The following is a 19,299-nucleotide window of genomic DNA, read 5'->3' as shown; positions in this document are numbered from 1 at the left end:
TGATCTGGACCACAGCAAGACCCTCGTGAGCATCCTTCAATTGCTAGTCTCTCTTTTTGAAGGTAGTGGACAAATAATGTTGTTGTCCTGTGGCTAAAGTAGCTTAAGTAGTAGTGTTAACATTGTCAAAACCTCTCTCTGAATCTACAAATGGTATAAATATCAGTTTGGATTTTCTCAATCCGTCCTCCAATACAAGTCTGAGTCAATGTCACCTAGTGCTTTCCTACATTTCTCTGGAACCCAAATTGATCTTCCCACAACAAAAGAGATTATAAAATGAATATCAACAAATGTAAAACAAGTGTAATGAAGGGCAGTTTAATTACATCAGGCAATGATGACAGAATTAATGAGGAAATGACACAGTGAAAGTAGTAGAAGAGTTTTGCCATTTGGGCAGCAAAATACCAGATGATATTTGAAGGACCCCCCCCCCCCCCCAGAATTAATGAGGAAATGACACAGTGAAAGTAGTAGAAGAGTTTTGCCATTTGGGCAGCAAAATACCAGATGATATTTGAAGGACACCCCCCCCCCCCCCACACACACACACACACACAACCCTTATCTATCAAACCTTAGTCACTGGACAAATCTCCCATGCCATATATTCACACATCTGAAATCCCCCCCCTCCCAGAAGTAGCAGGAGCGCCCATCTCATCACTCAATATCAAACTGAATTGGAATTACTGAACCATACCTTTCACCAAGGCTTCGGGGCCTAGTGAACAAAAAATATGTAATACAAATGAACTTGGCAGGTACATTACACACATGTACAATTAATGCTTAAAGAATCTTTAATTTTGATCTGTCTACACAAGCCTATCAGCTTAAAAGCACAGACCTTTTCTAAGGACATATCTGATACTAGTCCCCTTCATATTGAGCTTCAAACTATTTCAAGGCAATATCTAAACATAAAAATGCTTCAGAAGCAGATGCTATGCTTTCAGCTTCATTTTCTGGACCACTAGTTGATGAGATGCTGGCTGCATCAGCTTTATCAGTGACAATGTTTATAACTTCACGATCTTGCATGATTTGATGCTCTGGATCTGCGTCACTGACACCAGTCCACTCTTGGACATATTCTTCATCACATTCATGGCAATTGTGTTCTTTTAGCATACTGAGCATTTCAGCCACATCACTATTCATTATTTTCAATCAGACTTTGACAAATTTCTGACATACTAAAAATTTTATTCCAGGCTGTTTTTAAAATTCTGTTCCTTTACACTACCCACACTGCTGTGATCATGTAGGATGCTTCTTTCAAACCAAAATTTTCACAATTTCCCAACAGACTTTCTTCTCCCTCCTCTTCTTTTTTTAAGAATAACTTAGACAACAATTCTTTCCTGAAATACCATTTGAATGTTTTAATAATGCCTTGATCCACAGGCTGTAATAAGGAGTAAACTTTAAGGGAATAAAATACAACTTTTATAAACTTGTCCTTTTCATTTAAGATGTCAAATGATGTACGAGTTGATGCGTTGTCAAGGAGCATTAATGTTTTCTCTCTTTGCCTTTCTTTAACTGATGAGCTTTTACAGAGGTGACAACAACTTCCATAAGCCATTCTGTGAAAATCTTACTGCCCAACCAGGTGCTCTTTTGTGAGGTGTAAACAACAAGCACCACAGATCTATTAATGTGATTGAAAAAATGTTGTCTCCTACTTTTACAAATGATGAGCATAGGGAATCAGTGGCTACCAGTAGCATTAGCACAAGTTGAAGCAGTAATACAATCCTTATTTATTTTAGGACCAGGTGCTACTAACTCAAGACATGAAGCAAGAGTTTTCCTTGGCATAGCTTTCCAATTGAGCCCAGTTTTGTCAGTATTGTAAATGTTTTTGAGAGCATAATTTTCTTCCCTCAATATGTCCCTTAGTTTTACTGTGAAAAAACCAGCTGCTGAAGAATCAGTTGACAGTTTTTCTCCTTGTATTTGAACCTCATGAATGCCGTGTCTTGACTTAAAGTCTCAGTCTATGTTGCTTTAAATCGGATCACACTCCAAGACTTTCATTAAATTTAATTTCCTTTTCACACGGAATAGGATCCGAGATAGGTTCTATTTTAATGTAAACTGCTTGTAAACAGCATCTTTCAGTTCTATATACATGTCAAGCTTCATAATTTTACAATTTGTTGATCTGCCAGTAGCATCAAACTTGGAGACAAAATTTCTGATGCCCATCTTTTGTTTTTTATATTCATTAATTGTCAACTTACCAACATTGTACTCATTAGATAATATGGCTGCAGAATCACGCGCAGAGATGAAGAGGCTTGCATGTAAGGGACTAATGTGGAGAGCTGTATCAAAATAGTCCAAATCAAAGACAACAAGAACCAGAATAACAGCTATTTATTTCCTTCACTGGCATGGAAAGAGAAAGAGGTTGGGGATGGTTAGGAATGTTGGTCAGATCACACAGAACCCAGGTTGAGAGAATTAGCCTTCTATATATGGTTGTAAAACTCATGAATTGGGTTAAATGTCAAGGAATAAATTTGAAAACCTTAATAGTGACTGGTTGCCGCAAATAATTTGTATGTAAAATTACAGTCACAATATTACTAAATCCACTGTCAAGAAAATCATTCTATAGTTTAATCTGTGTGTTTGTATGGCCATCCTCCACAGAAAGCACAGAAATATTTGTTATGTAAATAAAAAAAGGCCTTCTCTTCCTGAAACATTTCATTTTCTTTTACTTTAAGGCATCATCAGTGGGTTCTATAATGCTATAGTTATGATACACTTTTGTTTTGATATGTATTATTCATAGATTATAAAACAGTTCACGTCTCACTTTTTATATAAATAAGTGATTACTTATGGTTCTTCCTGTATTTAGTTGGGATTGGTGTTTGTTCTCATTAGTGTTATGTCAATATTAATGATGGAAGCCTGATAGCGCATCATAACAAGTGGGGGGGGGGGGAAAAAAAAGAGAGAGAGAGAGAGAGAGAGAGAGAGAGAGAGGAGGAGGAGGAGGAGGAGGAGGAGGAGGAGGAGAAGAAGAAGAAGAAGTAAAGAAAAGAAAAGAAAAGGTGGGAAGAAAAATGTTCAAAACACAAAAATGTGCTTCTGTTTCATAAATAGAGTGCTAGTGTGACCTCCATGTGACCAGATCAGAGGAAACGCTGATTCCAACTAAAAACAGAAACAACCATTAGTAATCACTCACATAAAAAGCAAGAAGTGAACTGTTTGATAATCTACAAATAATACATATTAAAACAAAAGAAGCTGCAGACAGGCACTATTAAAAGACAGTCACACATAGCTATCGGCCACAGCCTTCATCAGTAAAGTCACACACACACACACACACACACACACACACACACACACACACACACACACACACACACACACAAGCAAGCACACCTAAAGCACACACGACTGCCATCTCCAGCATCTTGAGGAGCTGGAATACAACATCATGTGGGATACAAGCAGCAATCTAGAGTTTCCATTGTTTGATATCAAAACAAACTCTTATCATTATAGATACTCTGATGATGCCTTAAAGTAAAAAAGGTGAAATGTGTCTGGGAAAATAAAACACAGTGCAGCAACAGAAGGCATTTTTTATTTACACAACAAATATTCTACAGATTGTTGCTTAGACTCCAGACATGCTTATGTTCACTCTCAATTACACTGGTATCCACTTCAAACAGTGTCGCCAATTTTTCGAGATTACCTGTTGCTTGATGATGTCAGTTATGCATGCTGGGTGGAAACAAACATACCACATGAACACACCAGATTCTTTTTCATTCTAAAAGCTTGTAAACTAGCCAAGCATATTTTCTACTTACAGTAGTCACTACAAACACTTGCACCAATAATGAATGTATCTCTGTATCCTTTTCCACAATTTGTAACAAAAATTGAGGTTTGCGTGATGTTCCATTGCCCTATGACTCTTAACCTTCACTTTAACTGTGCTCATCTGATTGCAGTGCACAAATCTGTCTAGCTCATTGCATTCAATGCTACATGATGCTTCTCAGAATGTCCCTCCATGCATAGATGCACACACATTTTTAACACACACTGCCCTTATGATACAGATCCATTCATTGAACACTTTGTACACACCTGTAAACTAAATCTACCCTTAACATCTGGGTTGTTGTTATTACATTCAGCTCTGTACCTATGAAACTTTACTGCTCTAGAAACTGTGTGCCTTTCACTTGATAAACAAGCTCATGTTGGATAACAATTCCAAATGAGGTATTTGAGTATTTGCTTTTTTCTAAGCAATCAGTATATTAGGTGGTAGCTGGAAAAGATAACAACTAAATGCAAACTAAATATTGCTGGAAGTTAGATGACAATAACAAGGCTTTCATTTTTTCTGACAAGGGTTACCACAGTAGTAGGAAAGTGGTGGAGAAAAGGGGGGATGAGTGGTATAAGAGCAGTAATTATCTGTTACTTACCAATGAAATGTTCCAGTTGTTGCAACAAGCGTATTCTGGTTGCTCTATCATTGGAACTGAAGAGTTTAACAACACAGGGTACTATTTTCTTCTGATATTCGACTTCATCTAAGAGACGGCCCAACTGAAAGAGATTTCATGATAAATATGTTCTATTATTAAATTTTACTCTCTCTCTCTCTCTCTCTCTCTCTCTCTCTCTCTCTCTCATAAAACTATGATTTGCCATTTAAAAGTGTGCAGGAACAGGAAAAGAGTGCAGAGGACGCGATTTATGTTTCTAAAGATTTACAGTCACTAAAAACAACTAATAAATAATGCTTACACAATTTGTTTACTTTGTTGTCCTTTTTCTCATGAAGTAATTAACTGTGAAATTTTTGGTGAAAATAACAAAAAAGTTGACACTTTTTATATTCAAAAGAAATATCTCTCTCAATACATTGATACAATCACTGCATGGTAAAAGGTAGAGAAATATAGAATCTAGAGAGGAAACAATAGGCAGAAGCCAAGGGAAAAAGTATACTGAAAGCTTAAGTTGTGGAGTGTTGTTAAAGGATTAAAGGTAAAATGAATGATAAAATAAGAGAGGAGACTTGCAATAAAGAAAATGTGAATGGAGGGGGAGGTGAGAGGAGAAGGAGATGAAATGGAAGCAAAGAGTTTGACAGGAAAGTCATCTACAAGGATGGGACAGAAAAGATGTTGCAGTACGCAACAAGAAGGATACAAAAAGAAAACTCTAAGCCTTGAAAAATTCCTCCACATTGTGGGTCAAAGCTTTGAATACTTGTCATTCCTGAAGGTAAGGTACAGTCTACCCTCATTCCCAAAATGATATTCTGACATCACCCAATCTATGTAATACTCTAGTCCACCTCTATTCCACACAAAATCTCAATTCTACAGATTATTTCCTATGGATGAAACAAGTGGAAAACCTTTCCATATATCCACCAAAGAAAAAAAAAAGGATACTTACCTTAAACATGGGCATTAGGACAGCTGACCCTGCATCACCGTACTCAAATGCCGTAATGAGCTGCGGTAAAATCTTATGTTGACAAACATTTTCTGGAAAGCTATCAAGCTGTGATGTTATTGAGCTGAAGAATCTATTCTTTTCATTTTTTTCTTTAATCTGAATTTCTTCAAGAAAGAGTAGTGCATCAACTAAATCATTCTTGAAGTATCCTCCAATTTTCCGACATCTTGTTATAATGTCAGCTGGATTAGGTCTACTTGCAGGATTTGCTCCAACAAGCTCACAATACACAGTACTGAGCTGCTTGGGAATCTGTTGATAAGATATTAATATTAGTCATGTGACTCCATTAAGCAATATAACTGAAAATCATGCAAAGTATCTGGATATGTATTATTATTGTTATTATCTATAATATTGTATCAGGACAATACTATACTTGACTTAGTCATAACACACATCTTTTAAAGAGAATACAGAGGACATTTTATACAAGCTTTAATTCGGTTGGTAGTCACCACTAAATGAATGGACATAATTGCACACACTGCTCCATTCATTCTGCTATATTTATCAGTTTTGAAAACTGTAGGCATGTAATTTTAACATGACATTTAATAGATGTAACCAACAAATATAACATGCATCAATATTCAATAAAATATGTTTATGTCCAAATTACATCACTTTTTAATGGCGTTAGATAGAAAAATGACTGATGACAAGTTGGAAACGAAACCTAAGATAATATGGAATGGTTTTCTTATGGCAGCAAGAATCTTGTAAGTGTACTATAATGCTAAACATAGCTTCAGTTATACATAAACATGTTAATAATTTTATTATTTATTCATGTTAGAAGCACCATGAGTACTGTAAAAAATTTATCCTTGAGTTTAGCAAACAAGATAAAATATACCTTTGCTTCATCATTTAAGCTGTCACAAAACAGAAGCTAGTGTTGGCATGGAAAGGATTTTCCTGTTAACTGCACTTGAATGTAGATGGCTGTTCATGCTGAGGCAAGTAATTTGCTACTTCAGGTGAAGCCAATTAGTACAGAAAAGTATATGCACCTAAACACCAATGATTTGTTACTATGGATAGTGTTTATGACTAAAGTTACAAGATGAGAGTTACATGCATCGTAACTCTGTAAGTTTTACTGTCACAAAAACAGCTGAGAAAGTCACAAGTTGTGTGCTGTGATTGTATGACAGAAGCAAATGGAGCAGCCGACAACATTGATCTACATGCTTATGAAGCTGCAGTAACGTATTTGCTGGTTTTTGGATTTACATAACAGACTATGCACATATGCATTTTAATTGATCCATTGTATTACTCATCTCCTGTTTCTGGTACTGCTTATTTCACAAAACTATCAGGCAATGTGACATCATCAGATAAAACTGATTCATCTAGTCCATGTCAAACTGCTTCATTATTGTGGGAAAAGTATTTGTGATGAAACCATCAAGTTTTTGAGAATGGACGAATATCTAGGCTGCGGTAAAGGGAACACTGAAACCCACTGGGTTATACATTCCAACTAGGCTAGCACGACTTATGGCCACTAATCCATTCAAGTCTGTGGTGAATGCCCTACATTCTTGTTTCACCCACAGCCTGATAATGATTAACTCTATTAATGCTTACGTGGCAAATACTGTATAATCTATGCCTGGAATGAGAGGTCTATGATATGTAAGTAATTGCAGGGATGCAAATCCATTCATTATTTAGTGGAAAAGCAAATGTCCTTATAAGCACGGAATGTGAACATCGACTTTGGGTGGCTTCTTTACTTTAGTGAAAGATTAATGGATCTGTGGCATAATGTATCAGATAATAGATTTAAAGTTATGGCACTGCTAGCATTCGAAAAACTTTCAAGCTGGAGACTTATTTTTCTTTTAATTGATTGTAATGTAATTTCTTCTTTTATTTCAGTAACATAAATAAATGTGTGACTGATGTCAATAACTATAATGTAATTGATAGGTACTACTTCCTTTTCAATATAACACTGTAAAAACAATGAAATAAGACTAAAATAAAGAACGTACAATGCTTAAAAGTAAGTCATCAGAAATTTTTGAAATTGGGAGACTTGTAACACCAAAAAGAGAGATTAAATCAAAAATCGAGAGACTGTAAATCCAAACTCTAGACACTGTAAATCGAAAATCAAGAGACAGTAACGCCAAAATTGAGAGACTGTAACACAGAATTTGGCAAAAAATAATGCCGAATTTTGCAAAAACTAATGTCGAATTTGGATAAAATTGGCCATAAAAATAAAACGAGTTTTTCTTATCCTTAATAGCCACACACTGCAGTACAAGAATTATATGCTCATCCAAATAAATTGTATGGGGTAGGTGCCTATGTAGGAGGTAAGTGTCTTAGAATGAGGTGCACTGGATTCAGGATTGAGTTTCAGTGCATTCTTCGAAAATGAACATGTAGTTTTAGAAGTCAGCAGTTTCTAGGAAAGAAATGTCACCAATGACTGCAGTGTAAAGACTTTCAAGCATTTAGTTTTGTTTGATAATTTAAATGGGGAAGTTAGTGATAATGTCATGTGATTACGACTACCACAACAGAAAATGTTACAAAAATTGCTGAAATAGAATTATCTCAGGGAGATGTAGGGGATGAGGAATCTATAACAGATTAGTAACATTTCTGAAGACAATGAGTTTAATGAAATCAGTATTCCAGGACTAAGTTCAACAATGCAGGTATCAACTCTAGTAAGTGTAACTGCAAACCAGTAATAAGTAAATAAATAAAATAATGGTGCATTATTATTGATTCAGAGAGTTTGAAGCAGAAAATGGAACAGAGTAATCAGAGTAATCAACGATATGACAGTAATTGGAAAATGGTTGAAAGTAACAAGAACAACAAGCTAAACAGGAACTCACTGAGTTATTGATGAAAAAATAGGGAAAGCTTGGGCAGGAATTTCCAAGCAAAATATGATGAGTTTGAAAATAAAATGCAAGAAATCAAAATGCGAGTATCTGAACAGCAATGATTGGTGTCAAAATTTGACTAGCAAACTACTCAACAAATTAAACAATAAAACAGTGAAATCACTATGACAGAAAAGGACTGAAAATGAAATAATGATGCATGCATGAAAATGATTTCTAGATTCCAGATGCAATGGAAGAAAACTGAAATGAAATTCAGCAACTTTCACAAAAAAGTAAAAAAAAAAAAACATTAAACCTTAAAAAATATTTTACCATCAACTTTGTTATGAGAATGATAAATAAATCATAAAATGATTAAAGTGAGAAGAACAATTTCATGTTTGTAACAGTCAATATGCAAAGAACTTTCCTGTTTTAACACTTACATTGTTCAGGTCTTTGAGAGAAGATTGCTGAGGCAAGGAACCATTGAAAGCTTCCCAGATGAGACACCCAAGTCCCCACATGTCCGTTGAGCTGAATCATGAAACAAAGCAGTAAAGAGCCACTTGTGTAGCATAAATAGATGCACAACATGAAAGCTGATTTTTTGGAAGCTTCAGAAAGCTTAGAAACTGTTACATTTTCCACATTATTATTATTATTATTGATGAGCCACTACATAAAATCTGAAGTTACTTATTTGAGTTATGGTGAGTAGCAACTATCCTTTTCATAATATAGTTGTTTTACACTGATTGAAAAAAGTCCTAACACCAAGAAATAATTAGAGTAATGAAATTTCAGGAATACATTAGTCTAGGTAACATATTTAGGTGATTAACATTGCAAGGTCACAGGCTAATGTAAGAGTGAGAAAACCATTGCCAATGAGAAATACTGGTACACTGACAACCAGTGTAACCACCGGAATGCTGAATGCATGCATGCAAATGTGCTTGTATTGTAGCATACAGGAACGAGATGTCAGTCTGTGGGGCAGAGTTCCACGTCTGTTGCACTTGGGACAGTCAATACAGGGATGGTAAATAATGCAGGTTGTATGTAGATGACGCTGGAGTTGTCGTCCGATGCTGTCCTACATGTGGTCGACTGGACACAGAGATGCTGATCAAGCACATCAAGGCAACATATCAACCCTCTGTAGAGCATGTTGGGTTACAACAGTAGTATGTGGGCAAGTGTTATCCTATTGGAAAATACCTCTAGAAATGCTGTTCATGACTGGCAGCACAACACGTCGAAGCACCAGATTGACGAACATATTTGCAGTCAGGGTACATGGGGTTATCTTGAGAGAGCTCCTGCTGTCATGCGAAGTCACACCCCAGACTATAACTCAAGGTGTAGGTCCAGTGTGTCTAACATGCAGACATTACTGGTGCTAAGGCAGATTCAGCTTTAATAAGAAAACACAACAGACCTCCACCCTGCCCTCAAATGAGCTCTCACTTGACACAACTCATGTCAGAAATGACGGTGGTTTGGGGTCAGTGGAACCCACACTACAGGGCACCTGGCTCTGAGCTGTCCTTGAAGTAACAGATTTGTAACAGTTCACTGTGTCACTGTGGTGCCAACTCCTGGTCTAATTGCTGCTGCAGATGCTGTGCAATGCACCAGAGCCATAAGCCAAACACTAAGATCTTCCCTCTAGGTAATGCCACATGGCCATCCATAGCCTGGTCGTCTTGCGATGGTACATTCTCGTGAATGCTGCTGTCAGCAATCATGTACAGGGAAAGGTTCCAGCCAAGTCTTTGTACAGTATCACAGAAGGAATATCCAGCTTGTCGTAGACCAATTACTTGCCCTAATTCGAACTCAGTGCAGTGCTAATAATGACAACTTTGTCACCTTAAAGGCTTTCTTGACTAACATCAATTCACCATGTGCAATCTCAAAGATAACTAATGCTCACAACTATTACAGCATGTTTTTAAAGCAAATCTGATTTGCACCCTCATAGTGCACTAGTAGTGCCACTCTTATGCGACTGGCATGAATTTCAATAAATGTCACATTTCAGATATGGAAACAAACCTGACAACTTTCATTTAACTAGCACAACTGTTCCTTGGTATTGGGGTTTATTTTCTCCGTCAGTGTATATAACTATATCTGTTTTCTGGCTTCAAAACACCTGATGGAAAAAATGTTTCATTATTGAAACAACTGTGTTGTGATGTCAGTTTGTTGAGTGTTTGGAAAGAGGTCAGTGAAATTCTATGACTGTTTACCAGTGGAAGTGTATATGTAGTTGTATTTACATATAAGAAATTTACATGTTCACACACCACTGAAAGTACCCATTATTACTGATTTAACAAGAACACATTTTCTGTATTACAGCAATACTGCCTGAAGAGTATCCTAATTAAGATCAACATAGATATGCATTTTCCAAAAAAAAAAAAAAAAAAAAAAAAAAAACTGTAATTATTTATGACAATTTTATGAAAAGGTTAGATTGATGCTCACAACAGAGTGGAAATGCTGAGTCGCAGTCAGGCCCAACAAAAAGGCTGCTAAACAAGCAAGCTTTCAACCAAAAAGCCTTCTTCTGAATTAGGCAAAAAACACACACACACACACACACACACACACATGTAAATGCCACTCTCACACACACGAGCACTGTCTCTGGCTGCCAAGGGCAGGGAAAGCGGTCGTGTGTGTGTGTGTGTGTGTGTGTGTGTGTGTGTGTGTGTGTGTGTGTGTGTGTGTGTGTGTGACATTTGCATGAATACGTAAGTAAGGTTTTGTGCGTGTGAGTGTGTTGCCTAATTCAGAAGGAGGCTTTTAGGCCAAAAGTTTAATTGTTTGCAGTCTTTCTGTTTAGCCTGTCTGTGACTCAACATTATATGGTGAGTAGTAACCTATACTTCTCATAATACTGTCATTATTCCCTCCTGGCTTTTCCATTGTTGGTAATTATTTACTCCATTTACTGTGATTAATTTAGAATATCATAGCAAAAGGTTTTGATGAAACATTTAAATTTCATTAAGATTGGAGCAAATGGTTAACTAGCTGCCTGCTCAATTTAGTATTTCACTTTCTAGCATACAAGGAAGTGGGCATAGATTCCTCCACTACAAATTACTATGCAAAATGTGTAAACATATTTTCATACAACTATTTTTCTCAATAATAAATGATGTGCTTACATTTTAATACTCTCACAAAAATTAATTGGACAAATAACTGATTTAGTGTCCCTATGCAGAATTTCACAATATATAATCTGTATCATCAGTTCTTCTACATAACACAGGAAGACACAAAGATCAAAATTAATAAACGATCACCCAAAGTATTTGAAGATTGTTTTTGTACAATCACTGCACGAAATAAAAGTGTATTTGCCCTACTCATTATACAACTGATCAGTAATGATATTAACCGAGTATATGGTAAAAACATTGTAGAGGAATGGATGGTAGTAAGAAATGTAAGTATATACAAGGACATAAAAAAGGGAATGCTCAAATTACAGGAGTAATGCAGCTTTCATAAAGGCAGGACCTGCGCAGATACAACATTTGGTTTAAAACAACTGTCAGGAAAGAAAATAGAGTTCAACAAGCCACTATTTCTGTTCTTTCTCGACTAGGAGAAAACCTATAATATGGTAGGAATGATGAAATTATGAGAATTACTCACTGGCCACACTGTACCCCTAAATTTAATGACAGCCAGTCAATCACTATACAATAACACTAAAATTAGCTTAAACGAAGAGTTTCTGACTGTAAACCAGGGACTAAAACAAGAGTGTGGTTCCTCAACAGCCTTTATGACATACAAGGTGTTCCTGGATGAATAGTCAATATTCAAGGATAAGCAAAAACTTATGTATGTCCATTACTGAATGGTTTCCAAAACAGAACAAATTTAACGTATATTTGTTTTGTGGCTAGTGGTGCACATGTGTGCGTCTTACCCTAATTACTGGATTGGTCATGATAGTACAATTAACTGTCCACCAAGATAGCCAAACAACTTGGCCACATCATATATATTGTTGCCCTCATTAGGGAATGTGTACAGGCACTCGGACAAGCAACACAAAAGGTTCTGCCATACACTCATTGCCAACTGTATAACAGCTGCAATGTGACAGATACGATAATACTTAGAGGTGGTTTTGTTAACCATTTTGCTGCTGTGGGCACATACACACATCCTGCTACACCATTCCCAAGGTGTTGTGGATGTGTATATGTACATTGCTTGGATTTTTGTACAGGACTATGGTCATCTGACTGTGTCCTAAGCAGCCAATTTCTCACTGCTATGGATGAGATACTTCCATATCAAGATGAATAAAGAAGTTTCAAGTATTTATCATACAACATATTATCCATTTTCCTCATTGCATGCCATCATTGGAAAAAAGAAGAAGAAAAAGAAGAAGAAGACTCATTTTGATATCTTGAATCATTTATGAGATATGACAATTGTTATGTCAACATGGTGTGCAAGGATGTGAATGGGTGCATCACATATGACCACCTTTGGGATATAAAACCCAATAACTTCAGAACGATATGAAATATTCTTCTGCTCTCAATCTTAAACAAAATGTTGTTATCTTATCTAAATTTCATTCACAGCAACGTTAGAGCTAAAATCAACCACACACAAAGTTCACACAATACGTTTTTACCTCTGAACATTCTTTAAAATTTTGTGCTTTAATATGAGCATAAATGAAATTTTTTCACGTAATAGTTTTTGAAAGATTGGATAAGTATTTCATATAGCCTGGAACGTCATCTTTCAGCACAGGCAATGTTTTACTTAATTTGATGCGGCACAGTGCATATGATGGATAACGAGAAGAAATTCAGTTCGTTATTGTGTTAAGAGATCAGACTAAGAAACGCAAAATCAATTTTTTTCACCTAACAGCCTTCGAAAACTCGGATGATAAGTATTTCATATCAGACAGAACACCATCTCTCAGTGCAGGCACCAGCATTTGGGGAGCAGTAAAGCCATAACAAAAGCCGCCTCAGCACAGTACGCAAATAGCATGTTTGTTATAGCAAAAGGGTTAAATTCACTTAGTTTTGGGATGGGTTAACACTCACTTCTTCAAATAGGAGGAGGAGGAGGAGGAGGAGGAGGAGATGTAGTATACATTTTGGACCAGTTGATCGTGGGACTGAAACTGAGCGTGAAAGTAACAGTTTCAGAAATCCCACAATTTTGAACATGGCAGCACCCAAAACTTTCAATAAATGGTGTATACAGCCAATCAGTCACAACCGAGTGGGTTCTACACATTATTCACTGAAAGTCTCAGAAGTGGTTAATTTTTCAGTCTATATTATTATTTCATATTGAGCAAGGACGGTGAAGGCATATTAGCAAGATTTTCTAAAATAAGATAGTCAGTATTTTTTTAAAGGACAGTAATTCTCAAATACTTACAACTGTTCAATGCAGATCAGGTAAAAGCTGTCAAATGTATCACTGAAACTCAATATGTCGTCACTGACTATAACAAGCACTGCAACAAATGTTGCTAATGGCAACAGGAAACGCAACAGCTGCTTGGACTGCCCCCAGTTATGTTTTTGAAGTTGCCGTCTAGAACCTTAGGGCTACAGTGTGGCTCTTACTCACAGTACCACATTACAGAGATTGGACATGGGAATATTACTGTCCGAAGTACAGTGAATGGAGCCATTTTTACTTAGCAAATCTCGATTATGTATAAGCACGGCTGAGGTACTTGCTAGCTCATCTCTACAATTTTACTGCACTGACAATGTTGGAACTTTCTTGTGTTTTTCAGTAATTATTTTCCTGTATTCAAGTCTCATAGTGGCAAAATCTTTCAGTACCTTAAGGCAAAGAGGCGTACACAATGTTTGTTTATCCAGTTCGCCCAAAGTTAACACTTGGGATATACGACCATGAATTTTCAACTGCATTGGAAAACAGATGTTTTATTCTGAACTGCATGTGAGCCAAATTACTAGCATCAGTAAACACCTTCTCAGAATATCAAACAATGGAAGATCACGCACATGCACACACACGCGCTCGCACGCATGCACGCACGCACGCACGCACGCACACAAATGCAACTCACACACACACGACTGCAGTCTACATCTACATCTACATGATTACTCTGCAATTCACTTTTAAGTGCTTGGCAGAGGGTTCATCGAACCACAATCATACTATCTCCCTACCATTCCACTCCCGAACAGCTCGCGGGAAAAACGAACACCTAAACCTTTCTGTTTGAGCTCCGATTTCTCTTATTTTATTTTGATGATCATTCCTACCTATGTAGGTTGGGCTCAACAAAATATTTTCGCATTTGGAAGAGAAAGTTGGTGACCGAAATTTCGTAAATAGATCTCGCCGCGACAAAAAAAGCCTTTGCTTTAATGACTTCCATCCCAACTCGCATATCATATCTGCCACACTCTCTCCCCTATTACGTGATAATACAAAATGAGCTGCCCTTTTTTGCACCCTTTCGATGTCCTCCGTCAATCCCACCTGGTAAGGATCCCACACCGCACAGCAATATTCTAACAGAGGACGAATGAGTGTAGTGTAAGCTGTCTCTTTAGTGGACTTGTTGCATCTTCTAAGTGTCCTGCCAATGAAACGCAACCTTTGGCTCACCTTCCCCACAATATTATCTATGTGGTCTTTCCAACTGAAGTTGTTCGTAATTTTAACACCCAGGTACTTAGTTGAATTGACAGCCTTGAGAATTGTACTATTTATCGAGTAATCGAATTCCAACAGATTTCTTTTGGAACTCATGTGGATCACCTCACACTTCTAGTTATTTAGCGTCAACTGCCACATGCCACACCATACAGCAATCTTTTCTAAATCGCTTTGCAACTGATACTGGTAGGATGACCTTACTAGACGGTAAATTACAGCATCATCTGCGAACAACCTAAGAGAACTGCTCAGATTGTTACCCAGGTCATTTATATAGATCAGGAACAGCAGAGGTCCCAGGACGCTTCCCTGGGGAACACCTGATATCACTTCAGTTTTACTTGATGATTTGCCGTCTATTACTACGAACTGCGACCTTCCTGACAGGAAATCACGAATCCAGTCACACAACTGAGATGATACCCCATAGGCTGACAGCTTGATTAGAAGTCGCTTTCCGGAAATCTAGAAATACGGAACCAACTTGAGATCCCCTGTCTATAGCGGCCATTATTTCGTGCGAATAAAGAATGATGTTTTCTGAAACCATGCTGATTACGTATCAATAGATCGTTCCCTTCGAGGCGATTCATAATGTTTGAATACAGTATATGCTCCAAAACCCTACTGCAAACAGACGTCAATGATATAGGTCAGTAGTTCGATGGATTACTCCTACTACCCTTCTTAAAAACTGGTGCGACTTGCGCAATTTTCCAATCTGTAGGTACAGATCTATCACTGAGCGAGCGGTTGTATATGATTGCTAAGTAGGGAGCTATTGTATCAGCGTAATCTGAAAGGAACCTAATCGGTATACAATCTGGACCTGAAGACTTGCCCGTATCAAGCGATTTGAGTTGCTTCGCAACCCCTAAGGTATCTACTTCTAAGAAACTCATGCTAGCAGCTGTTCGTGTTCCAAACTCTGGAATATTCCATTCATCTTCCCTGGTGAAGGAATTTCGGAAAACTGCGTTCAATAACTCCGCTTTAGCGGCACAGACATCGGTAACAGTACCATCGGCACTGCGCAGTGAAGGTATTGACTGCATCTTGCCGCATGTGTACTTTACATACGACGAGAATTTCTTTGGATTTTCTACCAAATTTCGAGACAATGTTTCATTGTGGAACCTATTAAAGGCATCTCGCATTGAAGTCTGTGCCAAATTTCGCGCGTCTGTAAATTTTAGCCAATCTTCGGGATTTCGCGTTCTTCTGAACTTCGCATGCTTTTTCCATTGCCTCTGCAACAGCGTTCGGACCTGTTTTGTGTACCATGGGGGATCAGTTCCATCTCTTACCAATTTATGAGGTATGAATCTCTCAATTTCTGTTGCTACTATATCTTTGAATTTGAGCCACATCTCATCTACATTTGCATAGTCAGTTCGGAAGGAATGGAGATTGTCTCTTAGGAAGGCTTCTAGTGACACTTTATCCGCTTTTTTAAATAAAATTATTTTGCGTTTGTTTCTGGTGGATTTGGAAGAAACGGTATTGAGCCTAGCTACAACGATCTTGTGATCACTAATCCCTGTATCAGTCATGATGCTCTCTATTAGCCCTGGATTGTTTGTGGCTAAGAGGTCAAAAGTGTTTTCACAACCATTTACAATTTGCGTGGGTTCATGGACTAACTGCTCGAAATAATTTTCGGAGAAAGCATTTAGGACAATCTTGGAAGATGTTTTCTGCCTAAGGTAACTGTAGCCACACACTCAAAATATAATATTTATAGTGAAAATCATTTAATCTTGAAGTACTTCCTCCTCATATTTGGAAGTTGGGACTATTTGCTCCCAACAAATTGCACTACATGAGAACACCTGTGAGAATGACCATTTCAAATCTAGTTCACTGATATACATTACAAGCTGTTGGTTCTTCAGTTGGCAATCTACAGTGTTCTGTTAAATTCACGAAGAGACAGATGGGTAGGTCTTTGCTTGGCTTCAGAAGGCCCAACTACCTGTGTAGCTCCTGCTCCTCCTCCTCCTCCACCACCACCACCACCACTACCACCACCACCAGTTCCAACTCCAAATCCACCACATGCGATGAACCTTTACAATTGAGTAATAGGGGAACTGGTTCATATAAAGATGGTGTGGTTGTTAAGGGAGAGAGGGACTGTACATATATTCAATTTCAAAACATTGTAGAAAGCAGCTCATATATGCATAAAGCATTACTTTGCTTGTACTGTGTATCACACAAAAATTCATTTAACCCTGTACTTATACCATCTTCTGGATAAACAGGACAAGATGGAATGCTGCTGATTGAATGAGATGATATAAATTCAAAACATGAAGGCCACTCGGTCAGTTTATTTTAGGCTTGTTAGAATTGCTACGTACACCAATTTGTGTCATTGTATGTGAAAAGTCATCAGCAATGATGGCCAAAGACTTCTGCTATAAGGAGCCACCTTCATTCTGCCAACGACCGTACCAAAAAGAGCAGAGAAGCAGACAGAGTTTCAGGTGAACCTCTTCACATGAGGTGGAAAACTACCATTAAAAGGTGGAAGAAGCAGCAATGATCAACACATAAAGATGCAGATTGCAATGGAAACTGCTACATTAAAGACACACGATGTGTATCCACTGAAAAACAGTCATCATTTTGTCACATGTTAAAGATTCCACAGTCTGATTAAAATTACTCTTTAATTAATGTTTCAGCAAATTGAGTGGAAAAGGCCAACTGCCATCCAATCTTAATTCTTTCTCGAGCAACATATGTTTGCTGTCTTGTCTGTTTTGTAAGTATGTGTAGAGCCTTGTGAAGCATGGCTGGCAGTGCACCGGCAACACTGATCCCCACCACTGCAATGTATCAGTCACAAAGTAGCTTTAATCAGTGTGTGGTCCCCATTCGGATATCAAGGAGAGGACTGCAAAGGGGGAAGTAACCATGAAAAAACTAAATAAACAATGAAAAAATAACATTCTATGAGTTGGAGCACGGAATGTCAGGAGTTTGAACATGATAGGGAAACTAGGTAATCCAAAAAGGGAAACAAAAATGCTCAATCTAGATAACTGGGGGTGGTTGTTGTTGTTGTGGTCTTCAGTCCTGTGACTGGTTTGATGAGGCTCTCCATGCTACTCTATCCTGTGCAAGCTTCTTCATCTCCCAGTACCTACTGCAACCTACATCCTTCTGAATCTGCTTAGTGTATTCATCTCTTGGTCTCCCTCTACGATTTTTACCCTCCACGCTGCCCTCCAATGCTAAATTTGTGATCCCTTGATGCCTCAAAACATGTCCTACCAACCGATCCCTTCTTCTAGTCAAGTTGTGCCACAAACTTCTCTCCTCCCCAATCCTATTCAATACCTCCTCATTAGTTACGTGATCTACCCACCTTATCTTCAGCATTTTTCTGTAGCACCACATTTCGAAAGCTTCTATTCTCGTCTTGTCCAAACTAGTTATCGTCCATGTTTCACTTCCATACATGGCTACACTCCATACAAATACTTTCAGAAACGACTTCCTGACACTAAAATCTATACTTGATGTTAACAAATTTCTCTTCTTCAGAAACGATTTCCTTGACATTGCCAGTCTACATTTTATATCCTCTCTACTTCGACCATCATCAGTTATTTTACTCCCTAAATAGCAAAACTCCTTTACTACTTTAAGTGTCTCATTTCCTAATCTAATTCCCTCAGCATCACCCGATTTAATTTGACTACATTCCATTATCCTCATTTTGCTTTTGTTGATGTTCATCTTATATCCTCCTTTCAAGACACTGTCCATTCCGTTCAACTGCTTTTCTAAGTCCTTTGCTGTCTCTGACAGAATTACAATGTCATCGGCGAACCTCAAAGTTTTTACTTCTTCTCCATGGATTTTAATACCTACTCCGAATTTTTCTTTTGTTTCCTTTACTGCTTGCTCAATATACAGATTGAATAACATCGGGGAGAGGCTACAACCCTGTCTCACTCCCTTCCCAATCACTGCTTCCCTTTCATGTCCCTTGACTCTTATGACTGCCATCTGGTTTCTATACAAATTGTAAATAGCCTTTCGCTCCCTGTATTTTACCCCTGCCACCTTCAGAATTTGAAAGAGAGTATTCCAGTTAACATTGTCAAAAGCTTTCTCCAAGTCTACAAATGCTAGAAACGTAGGTTTG

At 37.6% G+C, this 19,299-nt stretch overlaps 1 protein-coding gene across 2 annotated transcripts in view; it reads right to left on the bottom strand.

Moving 5' to 3' along the window:
• The window catches only part of LOC126193450 (N-terminal kinase-like protein), a 138,119-nt gene that overhangs the window by 85,071 nt on the left and 33,749 nt on the right, over positions 1 to 19,299 (bottom strand). For both annotated transcript variants that reach the window (XM_049932688.1, XM_049932687.1), the window contains exons 5-7: positions 8,849 to 8,939; positions 5,473 to 5,787; positions 4,488 to 4,611 (exon numbers count right to left, since the gene is read on the bottom strand). In XM_049932688.1, coding sequence (XP_049788645.1) covers positions 4,488 to 4,611; positions 5,473 to 5,787; positions 8,849 to 8,939 — 530 coding nt within the window. The remainder of the gene's footprint in view (positions 1 to 4,487; positions 4,612 to 5,472; positions 5,788 to 8,848; positions 8,940 to 19,299) is intronic.

Source organism: Schistocerca nitens, chromosome 1, assembly GCF_023898315.1.
Source record: "Schistocerca nitens isolate TAMUIC-IGC-003100 chromosome 1, iqSchNite1.1, whole genome shotgun sequence".
NCBI classification, from domain to species: domain Eukaryota; kingdom Metazoa; phylum Arthropoda; class Insecta; order Orthoptera; family Acrididae; genus Schistocerca; species Schistocerca nitens.
Note: the sequence above shows the minus strand (reverse complement) of the source record. Positions and strands in the feature narration are given on the sequence as shown.